The following is a 16,445-nucleotide window of genomic DNA, read 5'->3' on the forward strand; positions in this document are numbered from 1 at the left end:
GCCCAGAGGCATCTTCAGGGTGAAACTAGCAAGTGCATTGGAAATATTTGGATGGACACTTACGAAACGCCTAATCAGGTTAAACTGTCGAACCAAGTACCTCCAGAATAAGAAGTAGGTATTTTGGCATTTCGACTGAGACTTTCGGGTGTCTTGTATCGGACTGGCAACTACGAAATCGTAGCGTGTCTTCGTTCGAAAATCGGCATTTTACTACGCCGCTCCTTGTAGCGCGTGGTAAATGACTATTGTGACACTTTTGTGTAACGTGGAACTAATGAGATCAAAGAGGAGCTCATTGTAAAGCGCAAACAGTGCGTACAAACTTTGTTCCTGGAATCCTTGACTTAAGATACGAGACTACCAAGCCTTTGTCTGTTTACGACCTCGTTTCTCTTTCTGGTCTTCTGTTTCTCCGAGTTTCGTGCATGTTCGTCCTCTTCTCATATTCGCGTACTCTTTTTATGACTCATTGTTCTTTAGGGTTCTCAGTGACATTTAGCAACAACTGTTTACTTTAGTTTGCATTGCACCATATTCGTAATATCTGCAAACATGTTCCACGCGTTTCCTCTTGATCTCATGATGGTGGCGAACGTTTCGGAGAAACCTCTTCTGTCTCCATTTTTAGGGCCCTGAAGATTTTCGACAATGTTTGTCCGAATCGCGTTCACTTACCTACGAATCTTCAATGCGTCACAACGCTGAACAGCTTCCTCATCCTCGCCTCCGTGAAAACCCGTGAACCCCCCCCCCCCACCCCCCACCCTACATATGATGATGATGATGTTGATTTGTTGATTGGTAATGATGGTACGAATTGTGAATCGGGAAAGCGTTTGAGAGGAAATAAATATCGGATTCTTTCTTCGCATTTGTCGTAATGCTTGCCCAAGAGTATTTTTCGTACAAGGTTTCGAAGCGAACTACATCTTTCCGCAGTAGGAACTGAGTTTGCTTGTCAAAAAGCCTACTGTCGTTGAACTGGTTGGCTGCTGCTCTCTGTAAATGGATACACCTTGTAGGAATCTGGCAGCCATTACCATACAAATGGCCTTAACTTAGTCTGCGATTTATTACAGTCATACTACGTCGTTCCCAGAATTTAAAGGAGGGTTCCCTGAATGATAGTCTTTATCCAGTTTTAAATTGCCTTTTTTTCTTTAAAACATGTGGCCCTGCAAACTTGACAGCTGTTGTGTGTTATTCCACTTTTCATTGAAGGGGCAGTGTTTATGCAACTGAGATATAACACGTAATTTATTGATATTGGAGTATGTTAAGTGTGAGAAATTGTTAATTATATAATTTTTGCGGGCGATCAGGTGGCTGTTGTTGGTTTCGTTTCACTGCCAGTCTGAAGTGGTTGAGTTCAGTACTTAGTGTTATTATACGATTAAATATACTTGTCATGTTCACTACAAGTGCGCGTTGTTTATTTCTTGCTTGATCTATAACAGCTGTCTGATCTGTCCAGTTGTGTGCAAGTAAAGTATTCAGTCTTATGTACACCCCCATCTTCGTGGCATGGTGTTGAATGAAGCAGAGGACAACGCTAACCTATACATCAGCATTAATGTGCTCACAGGTGAAATTACTATTAATGAGATTGTCTCACCTCCTTTTAATGTGTTGGCAGCATGCAGGATAATGTACCTGGTATTTATTGTTGGTTTCCTCTTGTTAGACTTACTAGAGCGATCTCTCAACATTTTTGATTCACTGCTATTCGCATGCATCCAATTTTCATCCAGGAACACTACCTGATATCGAACCTTGAAATTCATATTTTCAAAATAACTCATTAGAAAACTAATATGACTAGCAGCAAAAGGGCTTCTCTAAAAGTCTATTAATTACAAATAAAAATTTAAGGTACTAATATTAAATTAAAATGCTTTTAAACAGTATGAAGCAAATAAAATTACATTGAAACAGGAGGTGGCGGAATAGTTAGTGACTGGAAATGTGCATTTCTGTGCTTAGTGCAGATATTAATTTGTTTTCGTAAGGATGTCAATAGGCCAAACTTTCTAAAAAAGATCTAGCTATGAAGTAGGAAACAAGATTTTTTAATGGTATAAATTTTCTTATATTTTGAGTACACTTTATGCCAAAAGACTTATAAGATGAACTTGGGGCTGCGAATGCTGGCAGGAAGGAGACGTTTTTATTGATTCCGTAAGTTTTAATTAATTTTACCTACTTCCGAAGAATTATACGCGAAGCCTGTGACCGTCCGTCTCGTCTCTCTACTAAATTTGCCTTCACGTCATTTTGAATTCAGCAACGCACCCGCTGGTACTGCATGAAATAAAACATTTCAAAGCAAACGCCAGTTAGCTTATATGGCACTAGGGCGAGAACTTTGTTTAATGCTTTTCCTCATTACCACCAGTCCTTGAAATCAGCCCCTGAAGCAACGCTTAAATTATGTTTCGATCATTTCATTCCTAAGAAATACAGATATTGATCTATTCGTACTAAGATGAATTCTGAACACCTGTGCTTATAAATTTCTTGCAGTGTTACGTTCTGTGTGCGAAATCCAACCTGTTCATGCCAACTGTTTTGACATGTCGGGAAAAACTAAAGCTTATCTCTCAGTATCAGAATGGCACTGTTTTCAGAGCAATCTTCGTGAAGGGGTGTGTCATGACCAGGTATTCAAGTAACGTGATTGTTTCCTAGTACTTTCACTGAAGTTGCTATTTACGGACCAAAGATATATATCTCTTCGTTTATAGACCCCCCTATAATTGTAAAAATAGATGTGACTGAAAGGAACCGAACTTTTTTACACGTGGTGGTGACATGTCAAATCTGACAGTAGAACCTATTGTATTCTGAAACAATTATAACGGTTAAAAGTGTCAGTTAACATTTTAATGGAAGTTTAATTTCAGTCAACTATATTGTTTATGTATATTGGGCTATGGTCTATTTAAATGTCTTATCGGGTTTTCACTGCGACGAGTATAAAGACTTGAAGATGTCTTTGTCTTGTGGGATTTTGTGCCGTGTAGTATGGTAGAAATGGACTGACGTTTCAGATGTGTTTGCTCTCTACATCATTTATCGCTCTGATGATGGAGGCAGTGATCACCAGACTGTACGGCGCTGTATCCCAAAAGACAGTCATCTTCATATGGTCCACTTACATTACCACTTCTTGCTGTCAGAATGGGGCCTGAGCTCAGCGTTGTGACTGTCTACAACTCGATGTCGATGGCAAAGATCTACCCTAGGATGAGAAATGTGTTGGTCTGCGCATTGTGTTGTATTTGTGATTGTAGTACCAACTTCTGCTCGTAGAAAAGTAACATTTTCTCGGCTGTTTAAATAAAGCATTCTTTTCTTTTTGCAGTGACAGCATCAAATCCTCCACAGCGGCCATGGATTCCACTCACCCGGCCGAATAGGACGAGACCTACGTGTGAGTAAAATACAACTTCACTCTGTGGTTATTGTTGGTTTAGTGCGTCAACATAAAGTAGGTGTTTGCTGCTTTGTCTGTGATGCGCCAGAAGTGTATTCTTTGAATTACTATGTATTGAAACGGAATAGATGAAATTTCAGGTTCTTTTGGGAAGTTGCACCTTGTAGTCTCGTAGAAACTGACCGACGTTTCGTAGGTGTTAACTGTCTCCATTAGGGTGATGGTTCCTGTTGATTGAGGTAGTAAACACCTCTGAAACTTCAATTTCTATGAGGCTACACGACGGAACATCCAGACGATGGTCATCTTCGTATTCGCCTGAAATCTCACTATGTTTTTAGAAATTACAAGATCAGGCGCATCATGTTTTGAGGAACTTCGGGCATTTCATGTTAAGTGCTTGAACAATTTTTTGAATTTACCAACATGGCCTACGGGTTTACTATGTGATGAATTTTAATTCTAATTCTAACAACGCTCTTCCTGATTGTTACTTGTGCAAGGTGTTTGTTGGCCAATGGACGATTCATAAAATTACGTAGGCTGTAGGCGCGTGCGCACACACGCACTTGAAAACTGTACCACGAAAAAGTGACGATTCTGTCCTTCGGCGTTGTGACGCCTTGTAATTTTGTTGGTCGTAGGCAATTACTTTGAAGAGGCAAGCGTTTTGTTCTTCCGGTACGTAACGGTGTCACAGCCCCATAATACCACAGTAGACACCTTTGTCGCAGTGAAAATCTCACACGAATGGGTAAATATTATTTTTACTGCTGAGGGTTCTAAATCATTCGTGTTTCTTTTGAGAAAACCGGCGGGCGGTTCGTGTTTTGGTGTACACATAATTTTGAATATGAACACTATATGGATACCAAGCCTTGACTCCAACTTATGCAGCGAAATTATTATACGCTTTTTGGCCCTCAGAGTCTCGGTTGCAACAACGGAGTAGTTTTGTGTTCTTAAAATTAATGTACTTTTGGATATTGTGTATAATTAATAACTGTGGGCACATATAACCTTTTTATGAAAACTGTTGGTTTTCCATTTCAAACACCATGACTGACTTGAATTTGATTATCTTCTTTTTGGATTACACAATTATTTTGTACTTAGTTGGCGGACCGTGTGTAACTGAAATTAAAAGCCGGTATGAAAAACGAGTCTGTGAAATCCTTTGTTGGTATAACAGTAACAGCGTGGTTAAAGTTACTTTGAGCACAGGGGGTAGTTACTCATCAGAACACCAGTAGTTATGCTCCAAATTCTCCGTTACCAGACGAGAGGACGAAGATTTTTGGAGAGACCCAAAGAATGCGGGCATGAGACTACAGGGGGCCACTCACTGGGCCTACGAAAACAAATCACACCGGCTTGGTTTTATCCAGGATTTTCGTACCTGCCCCCTCCCAGAAATAGTTCGAGATAATACAGACTTAACATCCTATTTATTTTTGCAGTTTTCCATACACCCAAATAGCTTTCGATGTTCTTACAGCGTCGTAAAATTACTGGAATTTATGTATGAAAAGAAACATATATTAATGACACGATTGTCAAGGCAGATTATAAATAATTTAGGCTTCGTTCGGGCTGGAATAAAACGAAGTCGGGCTTGGGTGATGTACTGGTAACGTATTTGAAGATGAACTCCAGGCTTAGGTTCGGTCGGGCCAAATGGTTGCCGGGCCGGGAAAAAATATAATATTTCGGTCCGTGCAGATCTTTGACGTAACTTCGCATGGAAATCGTTAGCTGCTGCCCGTAACGAAATTTTGGGACGAAGGAAGTGTTTGTGATAATAGATAATCAAATGACCAGAAACACATGAAATTATAGCCGTACTTATTACAAGCAGTGCATCAGCTATAACAACGGGATACGACTGCAGAAATTCAGTATTGCCTCTGGTGTCGACGTTTGAGATTTAAGGTGGTCATTTATAGCAGTCAGAGCTGATTTTTAAATCGAACGCTGTGCATAATAGATATCACTGAAACTGCGCAGTTGAGGTAGCACACACGCCGAAAGCCCAAAGACATTCACATTCTAATTTGAATATTTAAGCACGCAGCAGTTCCCTCCATGTGTGCAGTGGGTGTTTCTGATTTAAGGACGCCTTGTTGAAATTTCGAATTTTTTGTCGGCAGCGCTCGTCAATTTCAGTGTCTCTTATAAAGGAACTTGTTTCATGTAGGATTTGAGGTTTAAACGGTTGTGAATCTGAAGATGGCTGTCTTCTGGGTTGTTGCGTTATCATCGCCCTGATGATGGAGGCAGCAAAGACCTCTGAAACACCGGTAAACTTCTGCTATGGAGGATTTGAGGTTTTCACAGTGGCGAGTCCGAATGTGGTTGTCTTCTGGGTTGTTGCGCCGTGTAGTCGGGTAGAAGTTTACCGATATTTCAGAGGTCCTTACTGCCTCCATCATCAGGGCGATTGTTTATGGGCCAGGAGAGTTGAAAAGACAGCTGCAGAGGCGGAATTATCCACAAAAATTTACAACTGGTTGTAAGTAGTTGAAAGAATGATGCTATAGTAAAAAGAAAGCAATTCAGTTTAAAGTAATAGGCCTAGTCTAGTCGTTTAACGAGTTCTGTGATATTTTACGAGAGTCGAGAAGTCCTGCTTTTTTCATCTAACACATCCGAAGTTGGTTATCAGATCCTGTATGTTTACTTATTTTAGTTCATTTTTTAAAAAAAAATTCTGTACAATTGTTGCTGTCCATCGTTTGCTATACAGGGTTCCAGGGTCATCTTCAGATTTTCTGTGTGGTTACAATATCGTTATGTGACTGACGTCTATAAGATGGCTACCCAGGAATAATGCTGTATGGAATAAGATGGAGGACAAACGTCTGGAAGAAATCTAGCTAAAAAACCTCAGTTCTGTATAATATAACACTGAGATGTTTAAAGTAAGGCATGATTTGGTTATTTAAAAAGTGGTAAATTTGTAAGGTTTTTAAGGACTATCCGAAAAGACGAAGTGATGTCAGTATCTCAGTTTGTAGGTGATATAACGTCGGTAAGAAACTGAAATGTTGATCCATGTTGGCGTTCAAAGAAACCTTGAACTTGTACACCTTTTAGCAGGCGCAGTTCGTGAATGCGAATTCTTTTGTTGCCAACCGGCGTTTATTATTATTCTTGGTGGCTTCAGACGAGCCCCCGCGAGCAAACTGGTGCGTGCGCGCGTTGACGGTTTCAAGGATAACAGGAGCCCAGGTTGAACGCCCTTCTTAAAAAAATCCCCCTTGGACATTTTCAGTATTTAGATGCAAAAAGTGCGGTAATTTTGCGGCGTAGCTTTGTGTAAATGTTGGACTGTTCCAATATGTTGAGTAATATAGGAAAAAGAAACTAATAAAATTTTGATTGTACACATGCTTGTAACAGACCTGTTTTCAATTCATCCTCCCTCATTTGATACCCATAATTATAATTTATAAAACTGTTGCGAGAATTTCGCGAAAGTGCACATGACCGTTTACACACTTCTTTTATTTTGGTGTTCAGTTGATGTACAATTTTCTGTCATATCATTTATTTTTTTCCGTCACTTCTTGCAATTAAGCTTCATGCACTGCCGTAGTCGCTGTCATCTCGAAAGTGGTACACTGTCCTCATTGAAGGTTTTGCTCATTATCCTCAATTCTTCAGGCGAAAGCTGAGTGTTTACGGTAAGTTGTATCAACCCCTTAACCCTTTACCCTTCCAGACACAAAGATTCTTGTGCTGTCCTAAGTCATATCACCAAACAAGGATTCTTTTTACATGGTCTTATTGGCTAACTGTTCGGGCGGATACACGAATCAGGTAACAATTTAGCTGTTGGACTATTTTAACATAGCTTGTTTAAAGAATATGACAGAAAATGTTTACGGGTCTCTTAATTTCTTGTGTTTTGTGTTAATTACTGTGCGTGTTTGTCTTTCAAACGTGGCAGTTAACATTTCCGTATGTGAATGCTGTGCTGTTGTGTGCAAAGTATTTTAGAAAAGTTTTGAAATTCAGTTTATTTCATTCAATTAAACTCATTTAAATTGTGTTTAATTCAGTCCGTACCTCGAAGAGAACACAACTCTTTTCCATTAGGAAGATCAACTGATTAACGCTGTTTAAAAAAATAATGCTTGCAGTGAGAAAAATACGTATTAGCACCAAATGCAATTGGCGTATTGTTTGTTAAAGCAGGTGGTACATATAATTATGATTGGGTTTTAAAGGATTGATGCAAGTGCACTGCATAATATTTTAAAAATGCTGTGTAGTGTTGTCATAAAAGAAAATCATACAGATTAGAAAAATATTATGTTATACTTTGTTTAGCCCTTGGCTGTAATTTTAATAACTGTAATACGTTTTAATTGTGGATTATGATTTTACTCGTGTGAACGCTTTTGGAATTCAGTTTAGTTTTTGGTAGACCCACACAAAGTCGTGCTGATTAAGCACACGCCGCCGGATATGACTGATTTTCCTTTCGCAAACGAGTTCAAAAATGGACTCGAGTGAAAAATGACTGATTCTCAGATGATGAGCTGTCTCGTAAATGTTACAATTGGTATGCAACTTGAACATTTACAAATTAAAATGTGGAATTAGGATGGTGAAATGAACACTTTTTCTTTGAAACATTTTCGTTGGCGTTAAGAAAGGGCCTTGGAGCGTATGAGTTGTGCTTGATAACTTTGAGGCTGTAAGTATAGTATACTAACTGAAATTTTACATAAATATATTACTGAATCATAAAACGATATTAGTTTAGACACAAGGTTTGTAGTAGATTACAGGAATACATTCTTCTTTCTTCATATAGACCCGACGCCATTGTTCGGAGATAATCGTCAATGAAGTCTGAGTACTTGGTGTCTTAATTTTTTTACCGCCATGTGTTTCTTATTTTTACACATTGAATTTGACCATTTAAGATGGTCAGTTTAAACTGCAGTGTAAACATACACAATATTGTTTTTGTGTCGGATTCTTTCTTTTGGTTTTCTGTGAAATTAATTTCCAGCACTTCATATCAACATCAATTCTTTGAGCACCTGTTTTCTTTATTTCACTATTGTAATGGCATGTTTTGTTTTATCTTATTTTCAGGTATATTCACGGTGATGTGTTACAACGTTCTGTGCGATAAGTACGCTACCCGGCAGATGTACGGATATTGTCCCAGTTGGGCCCTTGAGTGGGAATACAGGAAAAAGGGTATTTTGGACGAAATCCGTCATTATGCTGCGGATATAATCAGTCTCCAGGTGAGTAAGTTCGTAAATTGTTTAACATAGACGTGTCTATTATAAGTAGGGTCAAATCAGATACAAGAGTTTATGCAGCTGTGGACAGCTTTGCAAATTGGATGCTGAAATTAATTAATTAACGTGACTATCTGAATAAGTAGTACTTTAGGCAGATCAGGAAGTAAGAATCGGTGTTTGAACGTAGTACGTTTTCAAAGGTGTAGCAATTAAGTAGTTTAATTTTGCGATCGCTTAGTGGGGAAATAATTTTATTAAAATTGTTACAAACAAAGGAGAAACAGTTTCCATTTACTCTGTTAATGAAGATAACTCGTAAAATAAGACTTTTTACGCATGTCTTTGACATATGGTCAGGAATTTATGCATTTTTTACGTTGGCAGTGTGAAAATAAAATAATGCCATTTTATTCCGGACAATTCTGCTCTCCTTCGCATGCCAACTACGAGGATGTTTACTGTTCCTGTTTATAACGTAGAGTGGTCTGACAGGTAATGCGGCCAGCATAATTCTCTGGTCATTTATATCGTACCGAGTTGCGTAATATTCATGAGTTCCCAACAGCTTGAGCTGGTATCTCAAATTGGATCTCGCCTCTTTCCTTCCAGTTGTTTTTCCAGTCATTGAACACGTTTAACTCATCACGTGTCACCTTTTTATGACGTACTAAATTATTTTTTTTTGGAACATCGGCCTGCAAGTTTTAAAAACACTGTTTTGTATTTCGGAATTGAGAAGATTGGTATAAATTGTAGGGGTGTGTAACTCTTCAAGTACAGTGGTAATTATATGTACCACTTGCTTTAACAGTAATTAACTCTGCATTTTGTCCGCAGTCTCAGCGTAAACAGCGAATAGTATCGTAAATACTGTTAGCCGGTTGATGTTTGTAATGGAGACGCGATGTACTTTTTTGAGGTAGGAACTATATATTTTTTAAGATTACTAGACATATTTCGTGCTTAAGAATGTTAAGCCATTTGGCCAAGGTTAGGCTTATATTTTGTCAGTAAAAATATGAAGTTGTCGCTGTTCTAATTCAGGTACCACGCCATGATGTGCGTTTCTACGAATTATTTACTTCGGCACTAGATGGAGCTAAGTGGTCTGCTTCACGGTCTGGCTTTATCCCCGGTGGAAAAAAAATCTCTGATGGCAATTTGATAGGAGGCTGTTTGTGGCCCAGAGCCGATCTGAGCTTTGTGCGGTGAAGAAAATTCCTTGCTACTGCCGGGATTCTTAACCTGGTCGTTCAACCATTTGCCGTTTGAAATTTTATTGTCTGCGAACTATCCAGTCTCGTTCATTTTGTCAATAGTCTGCTAAGAGCGTTTGAAATAGTTTCCGAAATCTTATAAGACTGTGATTTGGTTTTCTTGTGACATGGGCCGATGATATTTGGTCTGCAGCATTGGACATAACTGCCCTAAACCATTAATAAGTTCAGCTTTAATGATGCTAACGTTTATAGACTATACTGTATGAACCGTGTTTATCTTTGCAGGAAGTGGAAACGAGTCAATTCTATAATTTTTTTCTGCCAGAGTTAAAGAGGGTCGGCTATGATGGTATTTTTTCCCCGAAGTCCCGGGCCAAAACAATGGCGGAGAACGAAAGGAAGTTTGTCGACGGATGCGCTATCTTCTACAGCACGGCGAAGTAAGTGACATTTTACTATTCCCATATAATGAATTTTAAAGTAATTAAGTGATATATGCCTGTTCCGACCTGTTTTCCCCTCAGTATGAAATTTGTACAGTGGGATATTTTTGTAAAATATTGCAGGTTGTCTCTAGAAGACTGTCATTGACGAATCGTTGTCTGCTGTCCATGTTGGAAAGTTAGGCGTATATGAACCCATAATTATTGTAGTTGAGATTTCAGGTTCTCATGGTAACGATGAAGATGGCTGTCCTCTGAGATCAGTGGTAATCAACCTGGGGTACGCGTACCCCCGGGGGTACGCGAAGACATCTTAGGGGGTACGTGAAATTTAAAAAAATATATATTATTTTATGATAAACACTGAATAATCGGTAATGTAATTTATTTAATTTATTTTAGATGTAGATTATATACTACGTATAACTTGAACTACACACCAACAATTTTGGGGGTACAAAGTTGAAAGAGAAATTATATCTGGGGGTACGCGAACAAAAAAGGTTGAATACCACTGGTCTGAGATGCTGCGCAGTGTAGTCTGGTAGATATTGGCCGACGTTTTCAACGCCCTGATGAGTGAGGCAGTGAGCGACTTCTACCAGACTGCACGGCGGAACAACCCAAGACAGCCATCTTCATACTCGCCACCTTGAGAACCTGAAATCCCACACTTTATGACGTCATCACCTCCAACAGGTCTTCATTGTCAAATGCTGCTGTGTTTTATTTTGCGTATCTTGCTTTCCCCTGTATGTAGACTGCTTGTGGAATTATACCAAATATCTGAAAGATTCTGAATTTCGGTAGAAATCTTGAATTGGAACCGGCCGCTTTTCATAATCCGTGGCGGAATCATAGACTGATAATTTTATTTTCGATCTGTCTCGAATTTTGACCCTGAAATGGGAAAACAGTATTTTTTTAGGTAACTACTGGTCCAACTTCTTTATACTTGCACAAAGAACGCATGCCTTCAGATCTTCGAAACGGATATGCAGTTCTTTGACGTGTCACGTGACTGCGTATCACGTTTTAGCGTTTGCCACGTGCTCATTGCCGTCAACTGTCTACTTGGGTGTGTGACGTGATTTGGCAGACGAAAATTGCTTTGTCTCTAAAATAGATAGGGGATTGCATAATTCAGAACTTGTAAGGTTATGTCCTTTATAATAGGCACGTGGTATTTGTATGTGTGTATGTCTAAAATGTATATTTATGAGTAAACATTCCGACATGCGTTAAAATCACCGTCACGTAGAATTCTAGAGAGGCGCCAGATCTCTAAATGAAGCTGCTTTGTGGTTCAACAACCGAAATTTCAACTGTTTTTTTACATCGGGTGTACTGAAAACGGCTTTTAAAGCATTTATGTTATGAAAAGTGATTATATTATATTCTTGCAAAGGCAAAATAAATATTTAAACGTAGTGAAAGTGCCTACTCAAAGCGTTCGAACTAATTGATATACATTGAGATGTATAGTTGTTATAAGTTAGAACACTGCAGCAGTTTTTAAATTGTTTGTTCTGCCTCAGGTGAGATATTTAGTACTCGTCAAAATCTAAAACTTTCACAGCTCAGTAGTGTAAATGTAAAAAGAAAGTATAGAAATAGTAAACTGAAAATAATAAGTAAATTATTTTTGATTTCTAATCTGTGAGCAGGACTTGTTACTTCTCGGCATTGTAATATAATGCCACTGCAGTTCATTAGGCTGTGTTTTTGAATTTGTATTTCCGAATTGTATTTTTTCTTCCATTTGGCCTCATTTACTTTTGTTAGTTCTTCTGAATTTGGGTTAATATTACATTGTTTTTTTACTAAACTCCCCGTTTCCATTAACACAGCCTGAATGATTTTCAGTTGCTAAAGATTGTACTTGCCATTTACATTTCATAACTTTCCACCATATAAATTTAACATGTCAAGGAAAAATATCCCTGTTTTGCCGGGAATCGAAGCCAGTTTGTCCATACTCTCTTTGTTTATAGCTGTGTTGCTGACATAACTTGATAACTTCAGCCTTTCTTCCGGAACATCAAAGATGTAAATGGGTAATGTGGAGAGATCTGGTATGAAAATGAAGGTTCGATCCTCGGCAGGTGCAGAAAGTTACTTTTCGAGACCATGTACAGACTGATTCTGTGGCCCCATCCAGTATGTGTCCTCGGTACGGGGTGTTCCCCCCCACTACTTCGTGGCATGGTGCTCGGGCACCTTTGTCCTTTGACCTTTACAGATACGTATTTCTTAGTGATGTCTTTCTTTCTACACATACAGACTTAAGTACCTTGGTTCTAGTTTTGTTGTAACGTTGGCTGCCCCGCGGCAATGGTTGGATATTAATTTGCAGAGTGTGAAGTATCTCATAAACAATGAAAGTAAAATTGCACGTGTGTCTTATTAAGCATCATGAATGTGATTACAGCGAATAGACGACTGTAAGTAATAAGTATTTTCTGTCATTATTTTATTTTAGTTCCAGTGTTAGACTGTTCTGTACGTAGCGCAGGTATGTGTCACGTAAATCACCACAACCCTAAGGGTGGAGTGGCATCATATAAATTGGTTTTTATCCTCATATAAGATACGCCTTCATTATTTAATCCGCTTTGTGGTATTTATATTGAAAATAGGGGGTGTGGCGACATTTCGGTGCTTTGTCTGTAACTCGGTTACTGCACACACAGATACTATATGGGTTAACAAATTACTTTGTGTTAGGATCCCACTGGATGAAACAGATGAACGTCAGGTATAAACCACAGGAAATGGTTCAATGCAACTCCCAGTTCCTGGTAGTTGTGAACCGTATTCTGAATTTAACTCGCAGTTCAAGATGGAAAGTGTATGCCCTTTATACATGGCATTCTATTAGCTATTACGAAATGTCTCTGCCGAAAATTAGGTTAGATTTGAGTATAGCTTTTATATGATTTGTTTGAAAGATTTGATATTATCGTATGAACAGTGCAGTTAAATCTGTTTTAAAACGAAACAAACTATTTCTATAAAATTCATACACTACTCTGCCGTGTTGAAGTCCTCCTCGTAGTCTTGTCTTAGGTCATCGCCGTTAAACGCACGATGCTGGCTGCAGAGGCGTTCTAAATTGGATGTTTCTGATCAACGTGGTAGGAAAGCTCATGGACGAGCAGACATGGGTTCTGCAGGCAGACGCTTGTAATTGCTGGTTGCTTTCTCCGATCGGATCGTTTGTATCGCCCAGCCAACTTGGCTGATGGCGGAAACGACCACGCCCAGAAAATAATATATTGTACTCACTGAGACGGAAATTTTATTAGGAAGACATACCACTTTATTCGTGACACGAACGTACGCTTCATTGCTTGATTTGTGTGGGCGGTAGTCTGTACAGTACTACTGTTATGAGTAATTTATTATCCCGGGGTGACCAGGTTGAGAACATTTTCATCGAACGTCGCATCCAAATGGTTAACACTCCTTCAGATTCGGGAGATTGCGGATTGGAATGTCGTATCAGAGACCGGCTGTGCTCACTGAGGTTTTAAGTGATTATTGACAGGTTCAACTCCTGTATTAGATGATTAGTTCGTTTACTTCCGTAGTTCGGATATTTTGACTTTATGGCCATGGTACCTTATTCGCGTTGTTCATTCTTGTAGGGAAGTACGTAGGCATTATGAGTTATTTTATAACCTGCTAGAGCCTCCCACTGCTTATCTCTGAGCACTGTGACTGGAATTCGCAAGCGGTTTTCGTAGTTGATGCCTGTCCGCTTACCAGCATTCTAATAGTGCAGCCATGGACCCTAAGCAAAGTTGTCCTCAGAAACCATGTCACATCAACACGTGACATGTAGCCCAAAGTTCGAATTATTTATTGTTCCTGTTTCTGGAGGTTTTAACCTTCAAATATTCTGGGAGGATGAGTACAAGGCGATCCTTCATGTGAACATTGATGGTGAGGACAGGACTTGCAACGCTACGTGCTGTTACAATTCTTCACAAGTACAGGGTGAACGCAAATGACATGATCGCATTCAAATATTTATTTAACAAAAAGTAAAGAGCGTACAGAAATGAAATTTACACCGTTTGAAGGAGATCTTGAAACATTTTTGTAGCATGTGGGAAAGATGACGAAACTCCGATTGCCACTGGGAGAGTAATTATTGGCAGGGCAGTAAAATGGCGATTCAGCCCAAGAAAGCGAATAGAATTTGCACATGGAGGATCTTTGTGGGACTTTCTTCGATTACCCCGATGAATACTGGTCATTAATTGTGTGGAATGAAACTCGAACACATAAAAACACTTTCTTGGGCTGAGTCGCCATTTTACCGCCATGTCAACAGGCGCCCTTCAAGTGACCATCGTTGGAGTCACGTTATTTCTCCCCCATATTACAACAACAAATCTGGAGTTATAACTCCGATGGTGTAAGTTACATTTCTGTATGCCATTTAGTTTTCGTCAAATATTTGAACCGCCCAGGTCATTTGTGATCATCCTGTATTTTATGAAACAACAGTTTAAAATGACACATCAGTGGAATACACAATTGGATGTTTACGAGTTCATGTGTGTTTATGTACGAAGACTATTGTGTGTAAATGAAAGATGTAAACATGAATAAACATCCCTTCACTTGCGAATGACAGCTAGAAGCTAAAGACCGTAAACCTTACACAGTATTTTAACAAACCATGCTGTACAAGGAAAATATGAGAATGACAAATGATGGATGTAGGATCGGCCTGTAATGAGATTACAGTTCGCCAGTGACAGTGTAAAGAGGTAAAAGTCGAAACATTAAAAACCATGTATGATTTCTACTTCTCAGATTATTTTTCACGTTACCTGTAATTTTGCAAAATTATCATCTAGCCCAAAGTTAATGTCAATTTCATAATTATATAAAAATTATTTTTCAATTTCCCCTTTGACACTGGAGTCAAGGTCACTTGTTGCTAGGCCGCTGATCGTACCAATTGCTCAGAAAGTTCACATCGAAATCATTTTCCACTGTTCATGAAGCATTTAGCAAAGCGTATCCTGACAAGGAAGTGCCGAATATGACAACAATACGCCGACTGGTGACAATATTTAGGGACGCAGGAAATGTCTATATGTTACAAGTGTTGATCGAAGACAAAACGGCCGAAATTACGTCCGTACCGATTTCAAACAGTGCATCAGGTGCAACAAAGGGATACGTAAAGTAAAGTAAAGTAAAGTTTGTCCCACTATACGCCATGTAGGCGTTTGGAGTGAGTGGAGGTATAGCTCCTCTCTTCCTTGACCTCGGCACTAGATGGGGGTGAGTGGTCAGCATCACGCCCCGGCCGGCTTTACCCACGGGAAGGGACCCCGGTACCCATTGTAGAGGAGGCTGGGTGGGCCCCAGAGCCGGTCTGGACGCAGAGGCTAGAGGAAAAATCCTCTGCCCCCGTCGGGGATCGAACCCCGGCCGTCCAGCCCGTAGCTACTCACTATACTGACTGAGCTATCCCGGCTCATACAAAGGGATACGGCTGTAAGAATTAAATATAATTAGTTGTTCATGTATAATACTTTCGAGTTGCATTTTTAATGGAACATTCTGTATACAGTGTCCCAAAAATATGTATTCGCATTGTAGCATGGAATATTAATCATGTGTGTGTATATATGTTTTTGGGGCACCCTATATTGGCCTACATCTGTCCCTTTCGCCGGTTTGTTTCTCTCCGTAGAGAAGCGTTTCCAGTTCAGCTCCGCAGTTACGAGTAATAGTTACATAAGTTGATTCATCAACACTCTTATGGACGTCACACCTCAATACCCGTTTCCTTCAGTCGATGGGCTGCCTGTTTTATGGTTGTAACAAGTCCGGAGAAGAAGGCATCTTGGAAGTCTGTCCTTCCGTATTGTGGTATTGGTGAATGGTGTGTGCAATATACTCGTAAATGCGTTTCGCAACATTTATTGCTGTCCAATGTTTTCTCGCTTCTCATAACTTGCGTATCATAATTGGTTTTGTGTCTGTGTGTCATCGTTTCAATCGTATTGACAGTAAAACATGTCCAATGCGAATTTTCTTCTCG

General features: G+C 39.4%; 1 protein-coding gene across 2 annotated transcripts in view; it reads left to right on the forward strand.

Annotated features, from left to right (window-relative positions):
* Nucleotides 1-16,445, forward strand: part of twin (CCR4-NOT transcription complex subunit 6-like twin) — a 181,076-nt gene that overhangs the window by 135,155 nt on the left and 29,476 nt on the right. For both annotated transcript variants that reach the window (XM_022060198.2, XM_022060199.2), the window contains exons 5-7: nucleotides 3,368-3,436; nucleotides 8,552-8,709; nucleotides 10,215-10,369. In XM_022060198.2, the coding sequence (XP_021915890.1) occupies nucleotides 3,368-3,436; nucleotides 8,552-8,709; nucleotides 10,215-10,369 (382 nt within the window). The remainder of the gene's footprint in view (nucleotides 1-3,367; nucleotides 3,437-8,551; nucleotides 8,710-10,214; nucleotides 10,370-16,445) is intronic.

The sequence above is a fragment of the Zootermopsis nevadensis genome, unplaced genomic scaffold, assembly GCF_977971745.1.
Source record: "Zootermopsis nevadensis isolate Lab colony 2312 unplaced genomic scaffold, Znev_1.0 Znev_ptg000024l, whole genome shotgun sequence".
NCBI lineage: Eukaryota > Metazoa > Arthropoda > Insecta > Blattodea > Termopsidae > Zootermopsis > Zootermopsis nevadensis.